Source organism: Amblyomma maculatum, chromosome 7, assembly GCF_055883805.1.
Source record: "Amblyomma maculatum isolate TAMU_Amacu chromosome 7, ASM5588380v1, whole genome shotgun sequence".
Taxonomy (NCBI): domain Eukaryota; kingdom Metazoa; phylum Arthropoda; class Arachnida; order Ixodida; family Ixodidae; genus Amblyomma; species Amblyomma maculatum.
Window position 1 is genome coordinate 46,751,049 of NC_139350.1, and position 19,866 is coordinate 46,770,914.

The window sequence follows — 19,866 nt, forward strand, 5'->3', positions numbered from 1 at the left end:
GCCAAGAAACCCGTCCGCCACCATCGCCACAGCCATGTCCGGCTTGCGAGCGATCACGGAGGCGACACTGGCGACCAGCTATCGGCCTATCGCTTGAAACGGCGATGAGAAGCGGCAGACATTTTACAAAGAAAACAAAACAAGGCTACGTCACATTCGGCAAATTATTCCTCCTCACTTCTTTCAGCTGGCGCATGCGCAGAAGCGACGGAGCATTCCAATAAAGAAGGTCTGGTTCAGAGCGCCGTCTGCTCGAGTGCTCCTACGGGATATGGTTTGTCAATACGCGCCCGGGCGCTCTGAAAAGCATGGGGAATCCAGGGACAGTCTAGGAGTTCACTATAGTCTAGGGTAAACACGTGCGCCCTACATCCAAACATGACATCATAAAATATCACGTGACCCATGACGTTGTTTGTGGTGTCATATATGACGTCACAAATTTTGGGCCAATCAGCGTTTTCAGCCGAGCTACCCCTAAACGCTTGTCCACTTACACCGCCACGAATCTGAGGACAAATTCAGACTCAATTAGGGACATAACAGTCAACATTTAGGTACTTTGTAAAAACGGCGTTCAATGCGTTTGGGGAAATCTAGAGACAAAATTTTAGCCAAAAAAACTCTATTCATGGCGGGTTTTAGTCACTGTAGCCATGGCCTCCGAGATCACCCTCGTGCGCGCGGAGGTGATCTCAGAGGCCATGCGCGTAGCGCCGGTAGTTCTCGGGACCGCCACTTGGGACACACGCCTCCGCAGGGCGGTATGGGGAGCTGTGAAACTCAGTTTTTTCTAGTAACGTTACGTCGTTTACAAACACACAACGTTCCTGCAAAAACTCCAATCCAAAAATAATAAACAAAGCCAAGTCAATCCATGGGTGCAATAACCACTTGCTTATTTTCACTTGTCGCACAAGCGTTTGGCCTTGGCTTATTCCGAAAGAATTGCACCAACACCGGCCAATTTTAAATGACGCGCGAAGCCCGGCGCTTTGTGGTGCTGCTGGTGCAGTGCTAGCCGCTAGCCGTCCTAGTGGCCCTGTAGGCGTAGCGGCCTAGCACTCAGTGATTTGGAGCTCTCATTTCTATTGTATTTCGTCCAGTAATGCAGCATTTAGAAGAAAGCGTTCGAAGGGCTTACGCGGAACGTCACCGTTCGGCAACAGCAGCTGTTTCGGTGAGTGTGGAGCCTCCGTGGCATTCGTGTTGTCAAGGGAGAATCAGCTACCCAGCAGACGGACCGGTAGGGTTCACGTGTGCTGAATTTCATTTGACTGTCGTGTGGAAAAAGTGACCTAGATGTGTGGTAGTACATAAAGCCCTCAGAAATGGTTGTAAATACGCGGTTTGTTCGGTTTGGATTTTTTGTGCTGTGGCGCTTTTGAAAGGAGTTGCGACGTTGTTTTCTTGTGATATTTGCGCACAAAGTGACAGTCTGTGCGGTTGGAAATAATTCGGAGGTGTGCTGAAATCTGCCGTGTGCTTTATGATGCTAAATGTGAACTGAATGCCTATGCGTTTTTATGGAGCATAATCAGCTCAGCCATTCCGTTTTCCTCGCTAATTGATTAGTAGGCATCTTTCAATAGCTTCATACAGTTATAAAGTCAACAGAGTGCTCCAGGCGCCTTAAGACGCCAGAGGGGAGCTTTATTAACGTAGTAAAGTGAAGGGCCTCCTCAAAATAGCTTCAAGAGAGGCCAACAGCACAGCTCTATCAGCGTTTTCCTTTCCTCATGCTGATGACTCTGATGGTTGCGAAGGAAGTGGCATGGCTACTTTGTTCACGACTGTTGTAAAGAACGATGCTAAAATGAAGACTGAGAAACCGACGACACCCAGAGCAAGTTACTGACGACACAAATGCTTCTGGGGAAAGAACAACAGCATAGTTCTGCAGGCCGTTTTGGCGACACCGCGATGGTATGAATATAGGTCTTATTCATTCTTTAGTATGGTTTTGTAAACTGTGATGATCCAGCCATAACTGAAAATTTTTCTCAATGACTCTCAAACGTATTCTATTCCAGGCCTTTTTTTCTCTCCAGAAAAAAAACTGCCTGAAACTCCATCAAAATTTCCTTTTCACCAATTTTACCCTTGGGAATCTATGGAGAGGCAGTATTCCAAGAATGAAACAGCATTATTTTCGAATGCACAGTAGCCGGTCAGTGCTGTGCGTCATAACCATAGGCCCTGTATTTTGCATTTTTTGTGCATCCCAGTTTTTTTACTGTACAGCCTTCCTGGGCAAAAATTGTAACTGGTCTAAAAGGTTTAAGGAACAATTCCCAGTTGATCATGGAAGGCAGTTGGGCTAGTTGGTGTGTATTTGTTGATGACGGCGACTTTGCAAAAATTGCAAAAATTTTTAGATATGTTGATGACTATCTTGTTATGTTAGAAAGTGTGGCGCCTGATGGAAGGAACAATATTGTGCAGAGCGTTTTTAGTGTTTTTCAAAAATGTGGTAAGGGTCTGAGTTTTACTCGTGAGGTTTCTAATGAGGGTTGCTTGCGTTACCTTGACCTCAGCATTAGTTTTAGTAGTTGTTCAATGTGTTGGACTTACTTCCCTCGTTCAAAAAAGCCAGTTCTTAGCTATAATTCGGCCCATTCAAAAACCGTAAAAGGAGGTATAGCTCTGAACTGCCTAAGAGCCGCTCTTCAGAAGTCCTGTGAGCACCAAGTGAACTTGAGTGTTCAGCAGCAGGTCCTCCGTCTGCGTAGCGCTGGCTTCCCTGACAGCATACTTGCGTTCGTCGCTGAGAGCCTTATTAAAGAGCTCTGACAGGGACGCAAGACAGCAGGCTGCTGTAATGACGGCCTGCTGGGACGTCCTGTGCCTGTGCCCTACATGCACAACTTGTCCCATCGCCTCAAAAAGGCTGGTCCCATTGCCTCAAAAAGGCTGCGGGAAAGTGCGGCATTTGTGTCGTTTTAACAGCCCCACAAAAGCTGTCTAGGATGTGCCGCATGGTTAACAATGCGTACCAGGCAAAAACCTGCGCAGCGAAATACGCCACGTGGTTTGTGAACTACACCAATGGTGTAGTGTATTAATTCCCACTGACCTGTGGCAAGTGTTATATTGGGCAAACAGGCCAGTGCCTGAATGAAAGGCTGCGAACACACTGCACTACAATGGCTGGTGGCCATTTGGCCGCGCATTGCCGTAAATGCAGAATAAAAACAGTCAGTAAAGAAGAAAAATGTGTTCCACTTTTTAGCCACATTAGAGTGCTGAGGCGGCTTCATAGGCAGGGTGATAGGGAGATATTTGAGGCCTTTTGTATTGATAAGGCAGGGGATAAGTGCGTAAGCACACCCTCAATAGCCCTCACGAAAAAAGAGATAATTTATTTGTCAAAACACTTGCCTGTCAGTTTGATTTAAAAAAAAATTCTTTACTCTGTTATGACAACATGCTTCTTGATAAAGGAAATGGGGAGGGGAACAGTCTCCTGAGCATGCGCCTAATGAGAGCGTATAAATTCTGTTACATGTGCATTCAATGTCAGTTGAAGTCTAGCGTGCTGTCCCGTCGGTACCTTTTGTCGCTGTCCTTTGTGTTTTTCCCTGCTAGTTGCAATGTCGCAGTCATTAACGAATTTCCAGTTGATACCATTCGGATCCCAGTTGAATTCCAGTTGGATCTAACTGGAATTCAACTTGGATCCAAATGGTATCAACTTGGAATTGTTCCTTAAACCATTTAGACCAGTTACGATTTTCGCCTGAGTTCCTGGGGTCTTGAGCTTCTGAGTTGTGTAGACCAAAATTCCCTATGTCGATTTCGCCCTTTGGCCAAAAGCTACCTTTGAACCTTTGCAATTCAGCAACAGTGTGTACCAGCTCTCTGGCCGTTGCCGCAGTCTAGTACGGATCTTCAGCGTTCTCTGGTCGTTGAACGCCAAACTATGGGAGCAATGAATACAGGTGCGGCTTTGGTGAGCAGTGAGCACTATTCAGATCATCTCTACAGATTGGTGCTGGAACAGTGAGCCAATTGATATATGAGCTAGTGCTATGTGTCTGATTAGGCTAGAAGGTCCTCCCATTGCTCAAGACTGCGGGTTCGAATGTCTATGGAGGAATCCATACGACTGGCACTTGTTTCTTCCTATTTTTGAAAAAAAAGAAAAGAAAGTGATAAAAAAGGTAGAGATTGAGATGAAAGATAAACAGCTTTATCTTGATCCAGGCAAGCAGGGCAAAAGATAGGAAGGATATGTTGTCATCAGTAATTGTTAGAAGAGCAAGCTGTTGATAGGGTTAAAATGTTTACTGTGTGTAATTAATGCAGTGGTAGGCTAAAGTAGGCATTAAAGCAAACATATGATAGATACAGTTGTAAGACTGTTTGCTTGCTATCTGCTCTCTACTACTCTTGGCACATTCTCTTATAGCACATTCAGTGCCTGCTGTATCGTGGGTCTGCTCAAAGACAGACATCTTCTTTGTTGGCATGAAATAATGCTCAAAGCGATTTCACAATTGTGCCGTGACAAGTTCCTATCACCTGAAGGATTTTTATGTCTTTTATGCATCATTTCACTGTTTTCTTAAGCTTGCAGATTCTAATCAAGAAAAACGTACACTTTGAGAATTCTAAGAACATTTTCCTTTTAAATGCACGCTCTACACGAGTCATGACAGTTCAGTGATACAAGGAGGTGTATCATCCACTGACTAAGATAGCCCATGAAGGCAAGGTAGGAGAGAAGCGTAGTTAAGCTGTTTGAATGTGTTGCTGTTTTTGTAAACATTACAAGTCATGAACATTCGTGAGTAGTGCTGAGTTGGTTTCGCAGTTTTTGCATCAGATATTTCATTGTAGGAAATGCTAAACTGAAACTTCACAAAGGAAATGCAGAGAAGCACTGAAGTGGACGTTTCATTTTTTTTTTTTTTTTACTCCCATACCTATTTTGCCCATTCTATGCTCTTCCATGGTAGGAGTAACGGGAGTGTCTCAAGAAAGGTTTGAAGAACTTTGTTATAACTAACAGGTTTAAAATTTCGCTTTTCCCAAGAACAGTCTCTGACATTGATTGATTGTTGCAAGGTATTGTCACCATTATTGAAAACAGCACATTTTTTTTTCTTCTTGCTCATACTGTCATTTATTTATCTACTAATTTATTTCGATTACTTGAAACTTGAAGGCACAGATAAAAGTAATGGTTTGTTAAAAACTGTTATAGTCGGAGATTGCACTGACGAAGGCCGGACTTGCTTTCATTCATTTGGAGTTCAAGGAATTATGAATCAAGGCAATTGCTTGCACAGCATGGTTATGTAAGCTTTAAATAATGATCTGTGCAGGATGAGACGTGTTTGCTTGAGGTGTAACTACTACTAAAGGAAAGGATTGCAGGGATGAGTTAAATGAAATGGTTAGACAGAAATGCTAGCATTGCAAAAGGGATTATTTTGCACGACCTCAAGACAGCTATAAAATGTCACACACCGAAAGTACCAGATAGCCCCAAGAATAAACTGTATAACTATTAAAAAGCATGTCTCAGATTTGTTAACTGAAAAGAGCATACATATGTATGCTCATGTTCGTTGAGTCAATCATGCACTTGCCCCCAACAATTGCCTTTACTTATACTGTGAGAAAGACTGCCATGTGGTCGGGCCTTTCTACTAGTACTACTATTACAGCTCGCGGAATTCAGTTATGATTTGAGATACTGCTTACTGCAAAACAAAAGGTTGTATGTACAGCCTTTTGTCCAAAAGTTTAGAGCCCAGATGGTTTGCTTTTAAGCCATATATTATGGCTTCTTTAAAAGTGAGGGAAGTCCTTGCCATTGGGGAGGGTAGGATGAAAAATATTCTAACCTTCAGCAAGTTTGGGAACCTAGGAATGCATTACGAGCCACATGTAAGGCTCAGAAGCAGACCCCTTGGGCTCTAAAATTTTGATGAAGACTGTACCTATTTCTGTTTTCTCAACGAAGTTTCTCAACGTTTGGTCTTGAAGTGTGAAAGATTTATTAGTGGACTGATGTAAAATTCAGGGAATTTTCTGCAGGTGTATGCGGGCGCTGGTATGTGGATTGATCGGGGTGCGTGGGACATACTGCTGAAATCACTGCCGGACCGAACGGGAAACCACAGCGTGACAGGTGTGCTTGCTAACAACTTTCTAACTAACTTTTAATATTTTGACTGCAACTAATCCGTGATTACCTTCCTTTTGGGTGACTTTTTTGTTTGCTTGATTTACTAGTTACCTAGTTGGGGCCTTGCACAAGGACGGCCCTCATACAGGTATGAATGGCATTTTGCAGGCACAGGCAGCTGCCAAAAGAAGGCATCAAGTAGCATCCTTTGACCATGTGCTCTAGGTCTTTGTGATGAAAAATATTGCATGAAACACTGGTTCAGGTAGTGTGCAGGCTCAGCTGGTCACTGATCCACGGTTCATTTGAAGGCAATGCTGAGCATCCCTCACCGGTTCTTTGTCATTTTAATGTTGGGAAAAATAAGCAGAATAAGCTTGAGCTGATCTTCATGTTTGCTAAATATGGGCACCATTGCCCATTTTGATAGCTTTCGTACATGTAGTGCTAAAAACACCACTTGACCGTCACCATGAGGCCGTCATCAATATGCCCAAATCACGGGTTTCCTCAGACCATTAGCTGTTGGAATTTTTAGCAGGGATGCCTGTGATGCAGTTCCATTTTGTGTGTATGATCTCACATCTGTTTGCTTTGTTGCTATATTTTATCTTCTTAGTTTAACACGGACTCTAGTTTCTTTTAGCTTCCTTCTTTTGATGGATTACCAACATTTCACTTGCATTGTATCCTCCGGGTTACTTTGTATTGCCGTGCCTTCTTTGCCTCTGCATTTACTGTGATGACATATAAACACGTTTTTGGTTACTATTTAATCCTGCAGGTTTACCTTTTCCTCGGCACAAAATTACCTGAAATCGCCAGTCATGCTCGACGAGTCTGCTTGGAGCTGGCAACTGGTGCCTGGCACGTGATACGTGATGCTTCTACACCTTCCACCGACATGTCTGTATTCCTTTTTGGTATGTTTTATGCTTTTCCAGATCTCATTCCGAAACAAGGAGAGTGTAAGTCACTGAAATGCATCCCACTACCTAACGCAGGCATTTAGCCAATTAGGTATTCTACTGAGTCAGACGTCTTGCGGTCATCTCTTGGCTGTTTTGGGTAAATTGTGGCGGACTTGGAAAGATGAAGTGCAACTCATTGACGCAGGCTTTTGATGCAGCTTCTTGACTCAAAATTTTGATGCATGTCAGAGAGGTTAGGTTCGAGTGCTATCCGCTTCCAAGCAGTGTCGCGAGGATTTGAAATTGAATTGCAGAAAAATGCTGAAATGTGCAAAATTTTCACCAATAAATACGTTTTTTCTGTAGTTGGACATAAGTTAAAATGCCTAGATAAAGGGCGATTTCAAATCGTAGCACTGAAAATTCAAATGCAGATTTCTGAGCAATATCTGTGTCTTTTGTGTGGTTGGATAGGTGTCAACTTTCCCAAAAAAAGCCAAGAGTTGATATTTACTGACAAGAAAAAATGGAGTTGGCTTCAGTGTCTCTTTAAGCCCCCTGTGTCATAGCCTACCTTTCCTGATGTCGTGCATGACCTACCAAGCACATGAGAGTCCAGTTAGCATTCTTTTCATGCCATCATATACTTCCAACGTAGCTTATTAAGTGACCATAGGGATGCTTGATATTGCTAGCATTTTTGTTGCTGGTTTTTTGTTATTGTGTTGGTATAAAATAGGTAGGATGCTGTGATGCGCTTGCTGCTTGGTGGAGGGCTGAAGGGCTTTGAAATGACTGTTTCAGAATAAATAATTCAGGCAGTGAAAATTAGAGTGGCTTACTAATAATACCTAAGGGTGAAGAAACCACAGCCTAGCTCATCCTCGATTATTAAAAGAACACTGCAATGCTTGTCTGGTATGCTTTAGATGAATTCTTTACTCGCGCAGATAACGAAGCAAAAATAATTACGAGATACAGGGCACTAGATTTAAACTTATTAGCGATGATCAAAATACAAGCAAGCTAAAAATTGCCCTCAACTCAATCTTCCCAGCCTTTCGCTTTTCCATTTCACTTGCCGGGTCGCGACATGCTGGGGGCCATTCGAAGCAGCAAACATGAGCACGTCACTACAACATCGGGGAAGAGGCCTTCTCATGGTTTCCTGTACGCTGTAACATATTTTTGCTAAAGTTGATGACCTCCCTTCCATGGCTAAGACCATGCGGGTGCCTCCCAGAAATGGAATGAGGCAGGGGAAGGAGACATTCCTTTGTTGCCATGCATCCCCAACTATTCTTTTCTCATGAGCCCACGACTTGACCGCCCTTTTCTCTCCCTCCACAGGCACCCTGCAATAGCGAGGAGCGACTGGCAAGGTCGGTCAGTTTTTCCTGCCTAACTTTGGCTCTATAGTCACAGGTCCACGTGTATAGATCATGATAGTCTGATGCAAAGTAGTAACCACCGCCTCTGTTGGTGCTTTTTGTGTCACTTGCTATGCCTTTGTGTAAAGTAAACATGTTGGATTCATTGACTTAACACAAAGTACAAGAACGCAACATAAAATACTTTTCCTAATGTACACTATTTGTAGTGCATGTAATATTTATCCAGTCGTTGAATGCTCACTAGTTAATGTCATTTCCCCTGCAACGAATCACAACTGTGTGCCGACACCGTAAGTGCCATGATTTTGGTTCTCGAGCAAATTAAAATATTAGATTACGAAATATGCAAGTTACTGCTGGTGATAATAGCATTGCCAGAACTCAATAACTGCAACAAGCAAAACAACAAACTCAAATTATATTGCAATACCCCTTTAACCCCCCTTCTCTGTCTCTGTGGCTAATTAGCTGCTGAGTGTCACCCACTTCACCAGGTCATTGTTTGTGATTTTGATTTTGCCACATATTCTCACCTCTTGCGTTTACTAATTTAAAGGCCCACTGTCCACTCTCTGGTCGAAAATATTTTCTTCCCCGGTGACTGTGAGACTTCGCCCCTGGAACGCAAGGCCGCAAAATGTTTTTGAAAAGAGTAATTAATAACGGAGTTACAGCCACCGCAATCACCCGATTCTATCCTGCCTCTCTCCTTCCGTTCCCTCGCAAAGGTTTTTCACTCTCCTGCCCGAGGTCGTCTAGCCTCCGCAATACAAATTCCCCTTCCTCCTCCGCGTTTGGCGGGAGGTGGGGCGTGGCTCTCCGCGAGCCCGAAAAAAAAAAAAAAAAAAAAAACCGGTCGAGGGAGCGCGCGCCGCTGGATTCAGTCTGGCCGTGGCGAGGGAAAAGCGCGCTGCGAGCGGTAGACACCCATCCTTCTCCCGTCAGTCAGCGAGACGGACCAATGGACGTCGTTCGCGGTACGTACGTCATTATCGGGGCCCATCGGGCCAGCGCAGGAAGCGGTGAAGCTGGCTTCTCAAAGGAAAGCATGAGGGAGCTTTGAATTGTATTTTCGATGCTTTGCGGCGCGCGTGTCGCTGTAGAATTTTGCACAGACTATCTCCGGTACCTGATCGAAACACTGGGCTCCTTTTCTTAAAAGGGCCTTCCCTGGACAGTGGCCCTTTAACATGTTAGTGACGTCGCACTGAATGTTGATGAAGGCATCGAGATAGTTATGAAAGACAAAACATCCTAGTTTGTATATTGGTAGTTCATGGCATGTGAATACACTTAGTCACAGTAGGAGATGTCAGCGTGTCACGAGACGTTTCGTATTTGATGAACCACTAGGCACTTCAAGGTGCGCTGGTTTGCATTAAGGGGGGACATGGGTCTTATAATTGGTTTTGTTTATTACCCAAATTTTATGAAACCTCACAGAATTGTTCAGTTTTTTCTACTGATTTCAAATATGCAAAAAGTTTTGTTTTAGGGCAATTAGTTCTACAAGTATTAGAAAATTATTGTTGTCTGCTCAAACAATAGGGAATAAAATGCTCATTAGAAATTAATTTTTATAATACAGACATAGATACTATAGAGTGTAAGGAATGCAATGTTGGAAGCAGTTTTAAAATTGAGCTAATAATAGATTTAGCAGCCCACTGAACTTCGCACTCACAGGCATGGCAACTGTGTAAGGATTTCAAGATAATATATAGAAGTTTTACAAGTGAAATTAAAAAACGTGCTCCCAACATTGCATTCCTTACACTTTATAGTATCTATTTGTATATTAAAAATTAATTTCTAATGAGCATTTTTTTCCCTATTGTTTGAACAGACAATAGCAATAACTCTTTAATACCTTTAGAACTACAGTGAAATCTCGTTACTACGAACACCACATTAACGAAGTTTTCAAATTAACGAATTTAAAAAAAATTCCCAGCAGATTTCTTATGTTTTCAATGTAAAACTTGTTCAGAATTACAAATTTCAAAATAACGTATATTTCAGAAGAGCATACATATTTTATTTTTCCTTCTATAATCTAGGAACATCAGTATAACGAATTCGTCTAAAATTAACAGCGCCACAGTTCGCAACTCACGCCTGAACAAAAAAAAAAGCGCCATGGCTCGGCTGTATCTATCACCATCAGCATATCTGGTGCCAGCTCCTAGCGCCCCCACAAAGCTGTGATTTATTACGCAGTAGCGAGCAGGCCTAGCCGCCTGCCTTTTTTCCTGCGTTGGGTGCCGTTCGACGGTCGGTCGTTCGTGCCATTCTCGCGTGGGGGACGTTGCTTTTTTTTTTTTTCTCGGATTATCTTATTGCCAAGTTTGTGCGAAACCTGACAGTGATTGCAGCCAGCGAAGTGCCGAGAAAATAGGAGCGCAGCTTTCACTGAAAGAAATCGGCGCAGGAAAAAAAGCGAATCGGCCTCTGCAGACAGCTAGAGCATTGCCCCATCGACCACTGCGATCGTATTGAAAGACCGAGACAAGATTTTCAAGCTTCAGGGAGCACTGAAGATGAGGTCATTCGAACTCCGATGTTCTTTTGCACATGGACAAAATTCGTACTTTCATCGCTCGGTGCAATCATGCATCCAATGGGATGTTGCACAAAGTGGAAGGCGTATGTGCTGTAGTGGTGTAGTGTAGTGCGCGGTCGTGTTTGCCGCACGCGATGGAAGAAAATAATTGATTTCTTCAAATAAATCAGCTCTGCAGTTAGTGCAACATTTTCATTTGATGTTTTGCCTGTCTACACACCTGCCTACTGCGAAGGTACATCGTTTTCATACCTAGGTTTGACCACTGGCTTATAATCTCAGATTTTTTGTTACAATGGTATTTCAAAACAACGAATGATTTCGTGCGGTCCTGCGGGATTCATTATATCGCGAGATTCGACTGTAATTGCCCTAGAAGATAAATTTTTGCATATTTGAAATCAGCAGAAAATACTGAACAATTCTGAGGTTTCATCAAATTTGGGCAGTAAATGACAAAGTTAGTTTTAAGTCCCATGTCCCCCCTTAAAGGCAGTGGTAACCATAATGATGCACTCGGAGTTCACAAGGTGTTTTTTTTCTGATTGTCAGTTCACTGCCTAGCAATACGGATAGAAGCAGGCCCTAAACGTTGAACGTCACTGCCTAGCAATACGGATGCTAAACATTCAGCGTTTCTCCTTTGATATTTTTCTCGATTGTCATCATGATTCGTTATTATGAGCAACTCATTTTTTCTTCAGTTTTTGATTCAGAATAAAAGTGTCTAGATTAAAGAGCAACTGAGGAGTGGGGGCTTCCTTAATATGGATATTTTGAGTTGATAATCAGATTGCATGCCTTAGAGCCCCTTTTCTTGAGTACAAAAATTAGACCGTGAAAATACTGAGCTGAAGTGACTTAAGAGAGCAAGAACTAGGAGAACGAACCGAATTAGGGCTTCAACAAAGACTAACCAATTGCCTGATCATACATATGTAGGTGACAGCTTTGGTCAGCCATTATTTGCCTCAAGTGGCCAAAAGCAAGTTCAGAGTACTGTCCGTAGGCAAATGCAGAGCAGATATCGATAGATATATAGGTGCATCCAGTGACATCACACATGCAGTTTTCTGTAGAAATCTCCCCCATCGAGGCTGTGAAATCAAAAATTTTAAAATTTATATTTGCTGCAACAAAATACAGCCGGTCTGTGAAATTTGGCAGGAATGACCAAAATGTTGGTGAGAATGTTACGAAAATTCCAACAAAATTGGGAAGGTTGAAAAAGGTGCCAGAGCTTCCCTTGAAGCAAGAGTCTTCCTGATTACCTCTACCAGTACATTAGAAATCTGCAATAGTAAACTCGGATCTAGTGAAGTGAAACATTTTTCACCCTCTATAGTAAGGACATTTTTGGTAAAAATCGGTTATAGTAAAGTGTGTCTCGCCGCGGCGACGACTTCTCACGAAACATCATCGCCGCACGTGTCCTACCTAGGATGCGAGGCAATCGTTTTTCTTAAAAAAATATATATACATACATACAGCAGAATTTTTTTTTTTTTTCATATGAAGCCAATCTTTGTTGTATTCGTATTCACGTTGCCCTCGGGCTTAAGAGTTACTTCTATAAGATGTAAACAGAGAATCTTATAAGTGAAAAAATGGAACAAACGATAAGAAAGAGATGGAAGGTATTTTAGCATTTTTATTTTTCTAGACGTGTTCAATAAGTAGGTATTTAATTAGCAAGCAGCACCTTCAGCACCATGTCATTGCTGACAATTTATATAGTAAAGATTTTTGTCACTGCAGTGACTTTACTGTAAAGGGGTTCTACTGACCTTGTGTAACCTGACAGTTCTTGCTTTGTCATCTACCGCAGAGCGGCATTCTGTAATGTCCTTCACCCTGGGCTGACCTGAGCATTAACCCCTAGTTGTAGCCGGAACCTAAGTGCTGGCCTGGATGGACTGTGGCCACATGGATGTACTGGGATGGCGCGGCACCTTCATGCTGTTTGTGGAGCAGAAATTAAAGGTGAACATGAGGGCATGAGGCTACTGATACAGTCTACCCTCCTTCAAACTCTGGGGACGTTAGGTTTCTAGAGAAGACTGTAGAAATTTCAGAATGTTTTATTTCCCACCTGCTGAGACGCACTATGGAGAATCAAGGTTGGTCGCGTTTGTGGTGGTCCTTACTGAGACCCTTCAGTCTCCGTTGAGGCCTAGACCGCTGAACTTAGAGGTCATGCTTGCATACATCATGTGTGGCCATTTTTACTGTGCACCGTGGTTGTGTGAATCAGAACACCACACATAACGGTGCTGTTATCTATTATTGTCTATCTATTTGCCTATCTATTATCTATTTTATCTCTTTGCTGCCGGTGATCCTGCTTTGAGTCTTGCAGCTCACAAAGTAGAAGGGCAAAAAAAAAAATATAAAAGTGACGGGGCAGTTTAATTTGGACCTAATCACAAATCCTCATACACTAGCGTTGTTTGGTTTTGCATGGTTTATTGTAATTTCTTTTGGTTTTGCTTGATTGGCGCTTACCTCGTTTGACGTATCTCATGGGATGTATGCTGCTCAACTTGGTAACGACGACGTAGACAGAGGCTCTACTTTAAACGTACTAACGTGCCTGCATTATGGCCTTGGATGAGCATGTCTGACCCGGTTTTTCAAGATTCTGACGTGTTTGACGTTACAAAGCACGTGGTCCCACAACGCCACACAACCAGCCAACCGGTCAGTTTGGATTCAGCCGGGCTGAGTGGTTTATTGATCGTGAAGCTAATGTAGTATCTGGAGCAGTTATTGCATACTGAAAAAAAAAAAAAAAAATTCCAACTCGGAAACTCTGTGCATTCGGACGGGTAAACCATTCCGTTTTCCTCACTCATTGATTAGTAGGCATTTTTGAATCTCTTCTGACGCCACAAGGGAGCTTTATTAACATAGTGAAGTGGAGGGCCTTCTCAAAACATTCAAGAGAAGCCAACAGCACAGCTCTATCAGCGTTTTAGACTTCCCTTTTCTTTTTCTTTCCTCATGCTGGTGACTCAGATGGTTGCGAAGGAAGTGGCATGGCTAGTTCACGACTGTTGTAAAAAATAATGCTAAAACGGAGACTGAGAAACCGACGACACCTAGAGCTAGTTATTGACGACGCAAATGCTTCTGAGGAAAGATTAACAGCATAATTCTGCAGGCTGTTTTGATGACACCGCAGTGGTGTGAACACAGGTCTTTTTCATTCTTTAGTATGGTTTTGTAAACTGTGATGGTCCAGCCATAACTGAAAATTTCTCTCAATGACTTTCAAAAGTTTCTATTCCAGGCCTTTTTTTCTCTCCAGTAGCTTGAAAGAATTTGTCAGTTGTAAGAAAATGAGATGGTACTAAAGTTATTAAAGCTGCCTGAAACTTCATCAAAATTTACTTTTCACCAATTTTACCCTTGGGAATCTATGGAAAGGCAGTATTCCAAGAATGAAACAGCATTGTTTTCGTATACACAATGGCCAGTCAGTGCTGTGCGTCATATCTATAGGCCCTGTATTGTGCACTTTTTGTGCATCCCAGAGTTTTTTTTACTGTACAGCCTTCCTGGTTCCTTGACCTTCTGAGTTGTGTAGACCAAAACTACCTATGCCGATTTCCCCCTTTGGCCAAAAGCTACCTTTGATCTATTGCAATTCAGCAACAGTGTGTACCTGCTCTCTAGCTGTTGCCGCTCTCTAGTATGAATCTTCAGTATTCTCTGGTCGCTGAACGCCAAACTATGTCGCAATGAACACAGGTGCGGCTTTGGTGAGCAGTGATCACTATTCAGATCATCACTACAGATCGGTGCTAGAACAGCGAGCCAATAGTGATATGAGCTAGTGCTATGCGCCTGATTAGGTTTGAAGGCCCTGCCACTGCTCAAGACATCTGGTCCGAATGTCTATGGAGGAATCCATACGACTGCCATTTATTTCTTCCTAATTTTGAAAAAAAAGTGATAAAATATTGAGATGAAAGATAAACAGCTTTATCTCGACCCTGGCAAGCAGGGCAAAAGATAGGAAGGATATGTTGTCATCAGTAATTGCTAGAAGAGCGAGCTGTTGATCAGGTTAAAATGTTTACTGTGTGTAATTAATGCAGTGGTAGGCTAAAGTAGGTATTAAAGCAAACATATGATAGATACAGTTGTAAGACGGTTTGCTTGTTATCTGCTCTCTGCTACTCTTGGCCTCCTGTAAAAGCTTGGTAGTGCCGCTTATAGTAGCATATTCAATGCCTGCTGTATCGTGGGCCTGTTCGAAGACAGACATCTTTTTTGTTGGCATGAAATAACGCTCAAAGCGATTTCACAATTGTGTCGTGACAGGCAGGATGTTTTTGCAGGTCCTGAGTGTGCAATCACGTGACACAAAAGTGACATAGGGTCTACGTCACTTCTGTGTGCCCTGTAGTGCTCATTACAGTCGACGACCAATTTTTCGGACACCCAATTTTTTGGACGTGCTTCATTATTCGGACATTTTCCCGGCCCCAGGACATACCTTATAAAGTCAATGTATTACGCTGCTCAAAATTTCGAACACTTTAATGAGGGCTATTCGATTTTTCGGTCATTCCAAGCGTCAGCCGGGCCAACTGCCACACATTTTGTGCGGTGTTGCCGCCATCTTGTTTGTTTACTTTTTCCTTCGATAGCCTCGAAACCGGTGCCGGCCTTGCGTGCCACTCCAGCTAAACTGATGCTGGATCGAGGCTATATTATTTGCCTAGCAGCTTCTGTTTCCGGGACGTCACTGCTCGCCACCGAGTGCTTTTTTTTTCTTTTAGCACGATTGCTTCGACTGCCTGTTCCTCTGTGTTTGCCGAGCATAATGAGTAGACCTAACCACGGTCGTGCTGATGCGAGAACTACGTTCTGTCGCTATGTGGCTCGCATCTAAATTGAATTGGCTTCAGTTCTTCAAGAAGCTGTTTCCGGATATTATAAGGAGTTATTTTTTTTTTCTCCGTGCAACGCGGCAGCGAGAAGGCACTCAACGGAGTCGGTGTTGTGATCCAGTGGTTGATAGCGGCAGTGGTGTGCCTCGACAGTGGGAAAACCTACTTTGTCGATTTGCTTGGAGCACTTAGTATGCTTGTTGATGCGTGGAAGTCGATGGCACCCACAACGCTGTGCAATTGCTTCCGCCACGGGGGATTTGTGCTGAATGACGAGTCTGCTGCCTTGAATAAGGAGAGCGTCGTCGAGCAGCTGTCAGGCAGTGAGCAGCTCATTCACGACCTTCGCACCGCTGGTGTCGAAATTCCATTGGCCATCTCGTTTTCAGAGTTCACAGATGCGGACCATTAGTTGGAACTGTGTGCCAAGCTCACAGATGCAGAAATTATTCGCCAAGTGCTTGTGGAGTCTGAGAGCGATGACGACGATGACACACCTGCAGCAGCGCAGCCGAAGCAAGCTGAGCTGATGCAAGCGTAATTCAGGCGGACCTGTTAGCACGGAAGCGGAGCATGGTGCATAAAAGCATTCATGACTTTTTCCGGCCTCAAAGTGAAGAATGGGCAATAAATGGAGCATTTTTGGTGCACATTAGTTTTTTCGGACTGCCCGATTTTTCGGACATTTTCATGGTCCGTTGAGAGTCCGAAAAATTGGTCGTCGACGGTATTATTATTTTTTTTCTTCATTTGACTGGTATGGATGAGAGGGTGGCTGCAATGTGTGGGAAGGCTGCAAGGAGGCGCTTGGTCGTCGAAGCGGGGCTTCGAGCTGGAGGATGGGGAGTGCCTAGCCGTCCTGCGAGCAAAGCACACAGCTGCACGCACGCGCACTTTCTGAAAGGATGAAAAGAGAAGTGGCCAGGCTAGCCAACGTAGACAGCGTGGTTTCAAAGCAGTGACGGCTTGGAGCTGCCCTCGGCCAAATGCAGAGCAGTCCTAGCGTTTTTTTGCTAGCAGTTAGGTACGGGCTTTTAGGGGGGACGCTACCTTTGAATACCAACCTTTTTGTTTCTTGGGATAATTGAATGAAATTTTCAGGGTAGGCTTATGGCACAGCTGTTTGAATAATTGCAAAGTTTTGTGGAGCTGCGCACATTGATACTCAAGTTACAGAAGTATATCAGAATGGTTCACATGGGTTCCTTGTACCATGCCTGGAGAACTTGCAAAATGTGATGGCACTATGAAATTTATTATGAAGGTTCCTGAATAGGTACCACAGGGCAAGACAGAGCCCTTTTTTTAATTTCCTTGCTGAAACATTTTAGCGCAGCATTGAGTTTAGTGCCACTGATTAGACTCAGTATTTTGAAAAAACGAGCCTGTCTTGCCCTCAGAAATTTATTCAGGCACAGAATAAAAAAAAAAACCTGGAGGGAATCCGATTAGCAGTTCCAGAGATACTGCTGGAATAAGCAGCCACACCAGGAAAAAAATTCATTCCAAGAAAATGGCCCTTGAAGTTTAAAACACCATTTTCGGGTTTAAAATGCCCCCGCAGAGTAGTTGGCAGTGTCCTTGGGGACTTTCTTCTTTTGCCACCTCTCAGTCTGTTTTATCTCTCTTCTCAGCCTTTCCCATGCGCAGGGCATCTTTTTCAGCAGCTCGCTGTATGGCTAGGTGACTAGGTGTGAGCCCCACTGACAGAGAAATTTCTTTGGTTGCCCTTTGGCTGCCAGCATTAAACCTTATCACTGCATCATGCAGTGCTGTCTCCACAGCAATCAGTGAGGCATGTTGTTCCTTAGGCATCGGTGACCACAGAACAGAATGAAAAGATTCTGAAGCATTTTGGGTCTTCGCCCCCTGTCACCGCTGAAGAAGAGAAGGCTCCGAGAGGCGCTGATAAACAGGAAGCAGAGCCTCGGCGACATAGCCTGGCAGGTTGTGCCTGTGCCTTGGTTGTGGCAAACCACTTGCCTTAGCAGCGTTGTGACGGCACCACGAGCTAGCACCCTCTGGGCAGAGGTCATGGTGAGGCTCCGCATCTGTCAATGTGATGTGTTGGTAGGAAGCCATCACTGCACGCTGCATTGCAGCCAAATCACTGGAATTATTTCTCAAGGCCCTGCCATAATAGTCAGTCAGTTAATCGATGAGAGCTTTTGTCAGCCTGCCTTTCCCTCCCAACGACATTTCACTCCTTTGCACTAGGTTGCGCAGTGCACTTCCCATCCTTTCTTTGCACATGATTGAGGCATTCCTCCTTCACAACAGGGACTAGCCCATGAACGTTCTCTTTTACAAGGGCAGAGGAGGTGGCACCGTCTCCATTGGACACCAGCGTAGTGTAACGAAGGTTATGCTTCGCGAGTGAATGCGTGAAAAGGATCAGGGCTGCCTCGACCTCCATCCTCCCAGACTTGGCATGTGTTTTTTTGGCAGATGTGCTGCTTACGCCAGCTTGAGTACTCGGTGTCTTCAGGTTCGGGTCCTGTCTGACACCCAAGGCACTGGTTCGACAGGACAGCGGCATCCAAGATCAGGCCTGTGTGGTACTCGATCACTGCCCCAACTCCAATGTGGGATGTGTGCCCACGCTTACGCCAGGTGCCATTGTAGAATACAGTAACGTCTCTACTAAATCCTGGGTCTATTTCCTTGTAGGTCTTCTTCACAGCAGCTGCCGATTCAGAATAGAAGTCCTCTATGCACTGAGTCTCAGGGCCCCTGAATGTTTTCTTCGGATGCCCCTGATAGGTTTTGTGATGAAGTCCTCTGTGGAACACATTCATGCAGCCCAAAAGTCGTTGACAGCTGTCTGCCCTTTTCCAATTTGCTTTATAGCCATAATGGCCCGGATACCTTATTGCAAAAACCAGCGTCTTCCAGTGCAAAACCAGTAAGATTTTCGCGCTGGGTTTGCACTGCATTTGCTGGGCACACTAGAGGTCTGCGATATTCACTGGAGCAGTAACGGGAAGACACTGGTTGCACTGGTACGATGGGAGAAAAACGCTGGGACTAGCTTTTTGACACTGGGTGTGTCGCTGGCATCCGCGATGCACTGGGAGAAGCGCTGTATGTGCACTGGGGTCGCACTGGTCCCAGCGCCCCAGTATAGCCGGTGCGGCCTGCGGCGTCAACCGAAGTAGCATCCCTCAGGGGCCAACATGGCAACAGCGTACTCGCAATCGACCATCGGGCCGGATATGAAAAATATGGTTCAAGCAAGTGCCTTTTGCTGCGAAGTCTTTGCGCACTTGTAAGAAAACAAAGGCAGTATCTTTTTTCTAGAGTTTCCATGTATCGATAGGTCGTTTTGAGCGTTTCGAGAGAGACCACGAACGCCGCGCCTCTGATATCTCGTGACACACTGATGATTAACGCACAACTAAAACTAGAATTGAATAATGTGGGCTACCATGCATAACAAACTTCAAAGCTGATCTTAAGGGCACTCTAACACAATGATTACTGCCAAAATGTTCAATGCGGGCTCAATCGCAGGCAAGCGTAGTCTGCACCACGGCCCAGCATAAACAGCAGAAAGAAAAAATAAAACGAGGAAGAGTGTAGTTTACCGAGTGATGGGCCCATAAGAGAAAAAACAACAACATACAGCGCTTGTAATGCATAATATTTAGCGTGTTTCTCAAGCTCTTGTGCTCCTTCTTACTCTGCGTATAAAGCAGCCGAGCCTTCGGTCACCGCAATGCTTCCCGAAATGTTTACATACATATAAGGTTTCGTTACACGCAAAATAGTGTCGTCACTGCTGCGCTTGCCGGTGTTACGTTTCTCCCCTGAGAAGTGGGACAGCTGACGCGGCCACCGCATAGCAACAGGCAGAACCGCGAGCGGATCGGCCATTTCGGCACCGTTCATTGGCCGCGCAACGCTTCCTCCCGCCGACAAGTCTCAACGTGATCCTGCCACGCGCCAAATGTGTGTG

General features: G+C 44.2%; 1 protein-coding gene and 1 pseudogene across 5 annotated transcripts in view; one reads left to right on the top strand and one right to left on the bottom strand.

Moving 5' to 3' along the window:
* The first annotated feature begins 987 nt into the window (after nt 1-987).
* The window catches only part of LOC146183132 (26S proteasome non-ATPase regulatory subunit 3-like), a 178,811-nt gene continuing 159,932 nt past the window's right edge, over nt 988-19,866 (top strand). The window contains exons 1-5 of one of the 5 annotated variants that reach the window (XM_084609024.1): nt 988-1,180; nt 6,049-6,142; nt 6,924-7,062; nt 8,401-8,432; nt 12,836-12,990. In XM_084609024.1, coding sequence (XP_084465150.1) covers nt 12,919-12,990 — 72 coding nt within the window. In that variant the 5' untranslated portion in view covers nt 988-1,180; nt 6,049-6,142; nt 6,924-7,062; nt 8,401-8,432; nt 12,836-12,918. Of the gene's footprint in view, nt 1,181-1,204; nt 1,247-1,738; nt 1,927-6,048; nt 6,143-6,923; nt 7,063-8,400; nt 8,433-12,835; nt 12,991-19,866 lie in introns of those variants that run through there. The other 4 variants (XM_084609030.1, XM_084609025.1, XM_084609027.1 and 1 more) reach the window with 4 other exon arrangements.
* On the bottom strand, nt 17,781-18,706 carry LOC146183133 (uncharacterized; annotated as a pseudogene).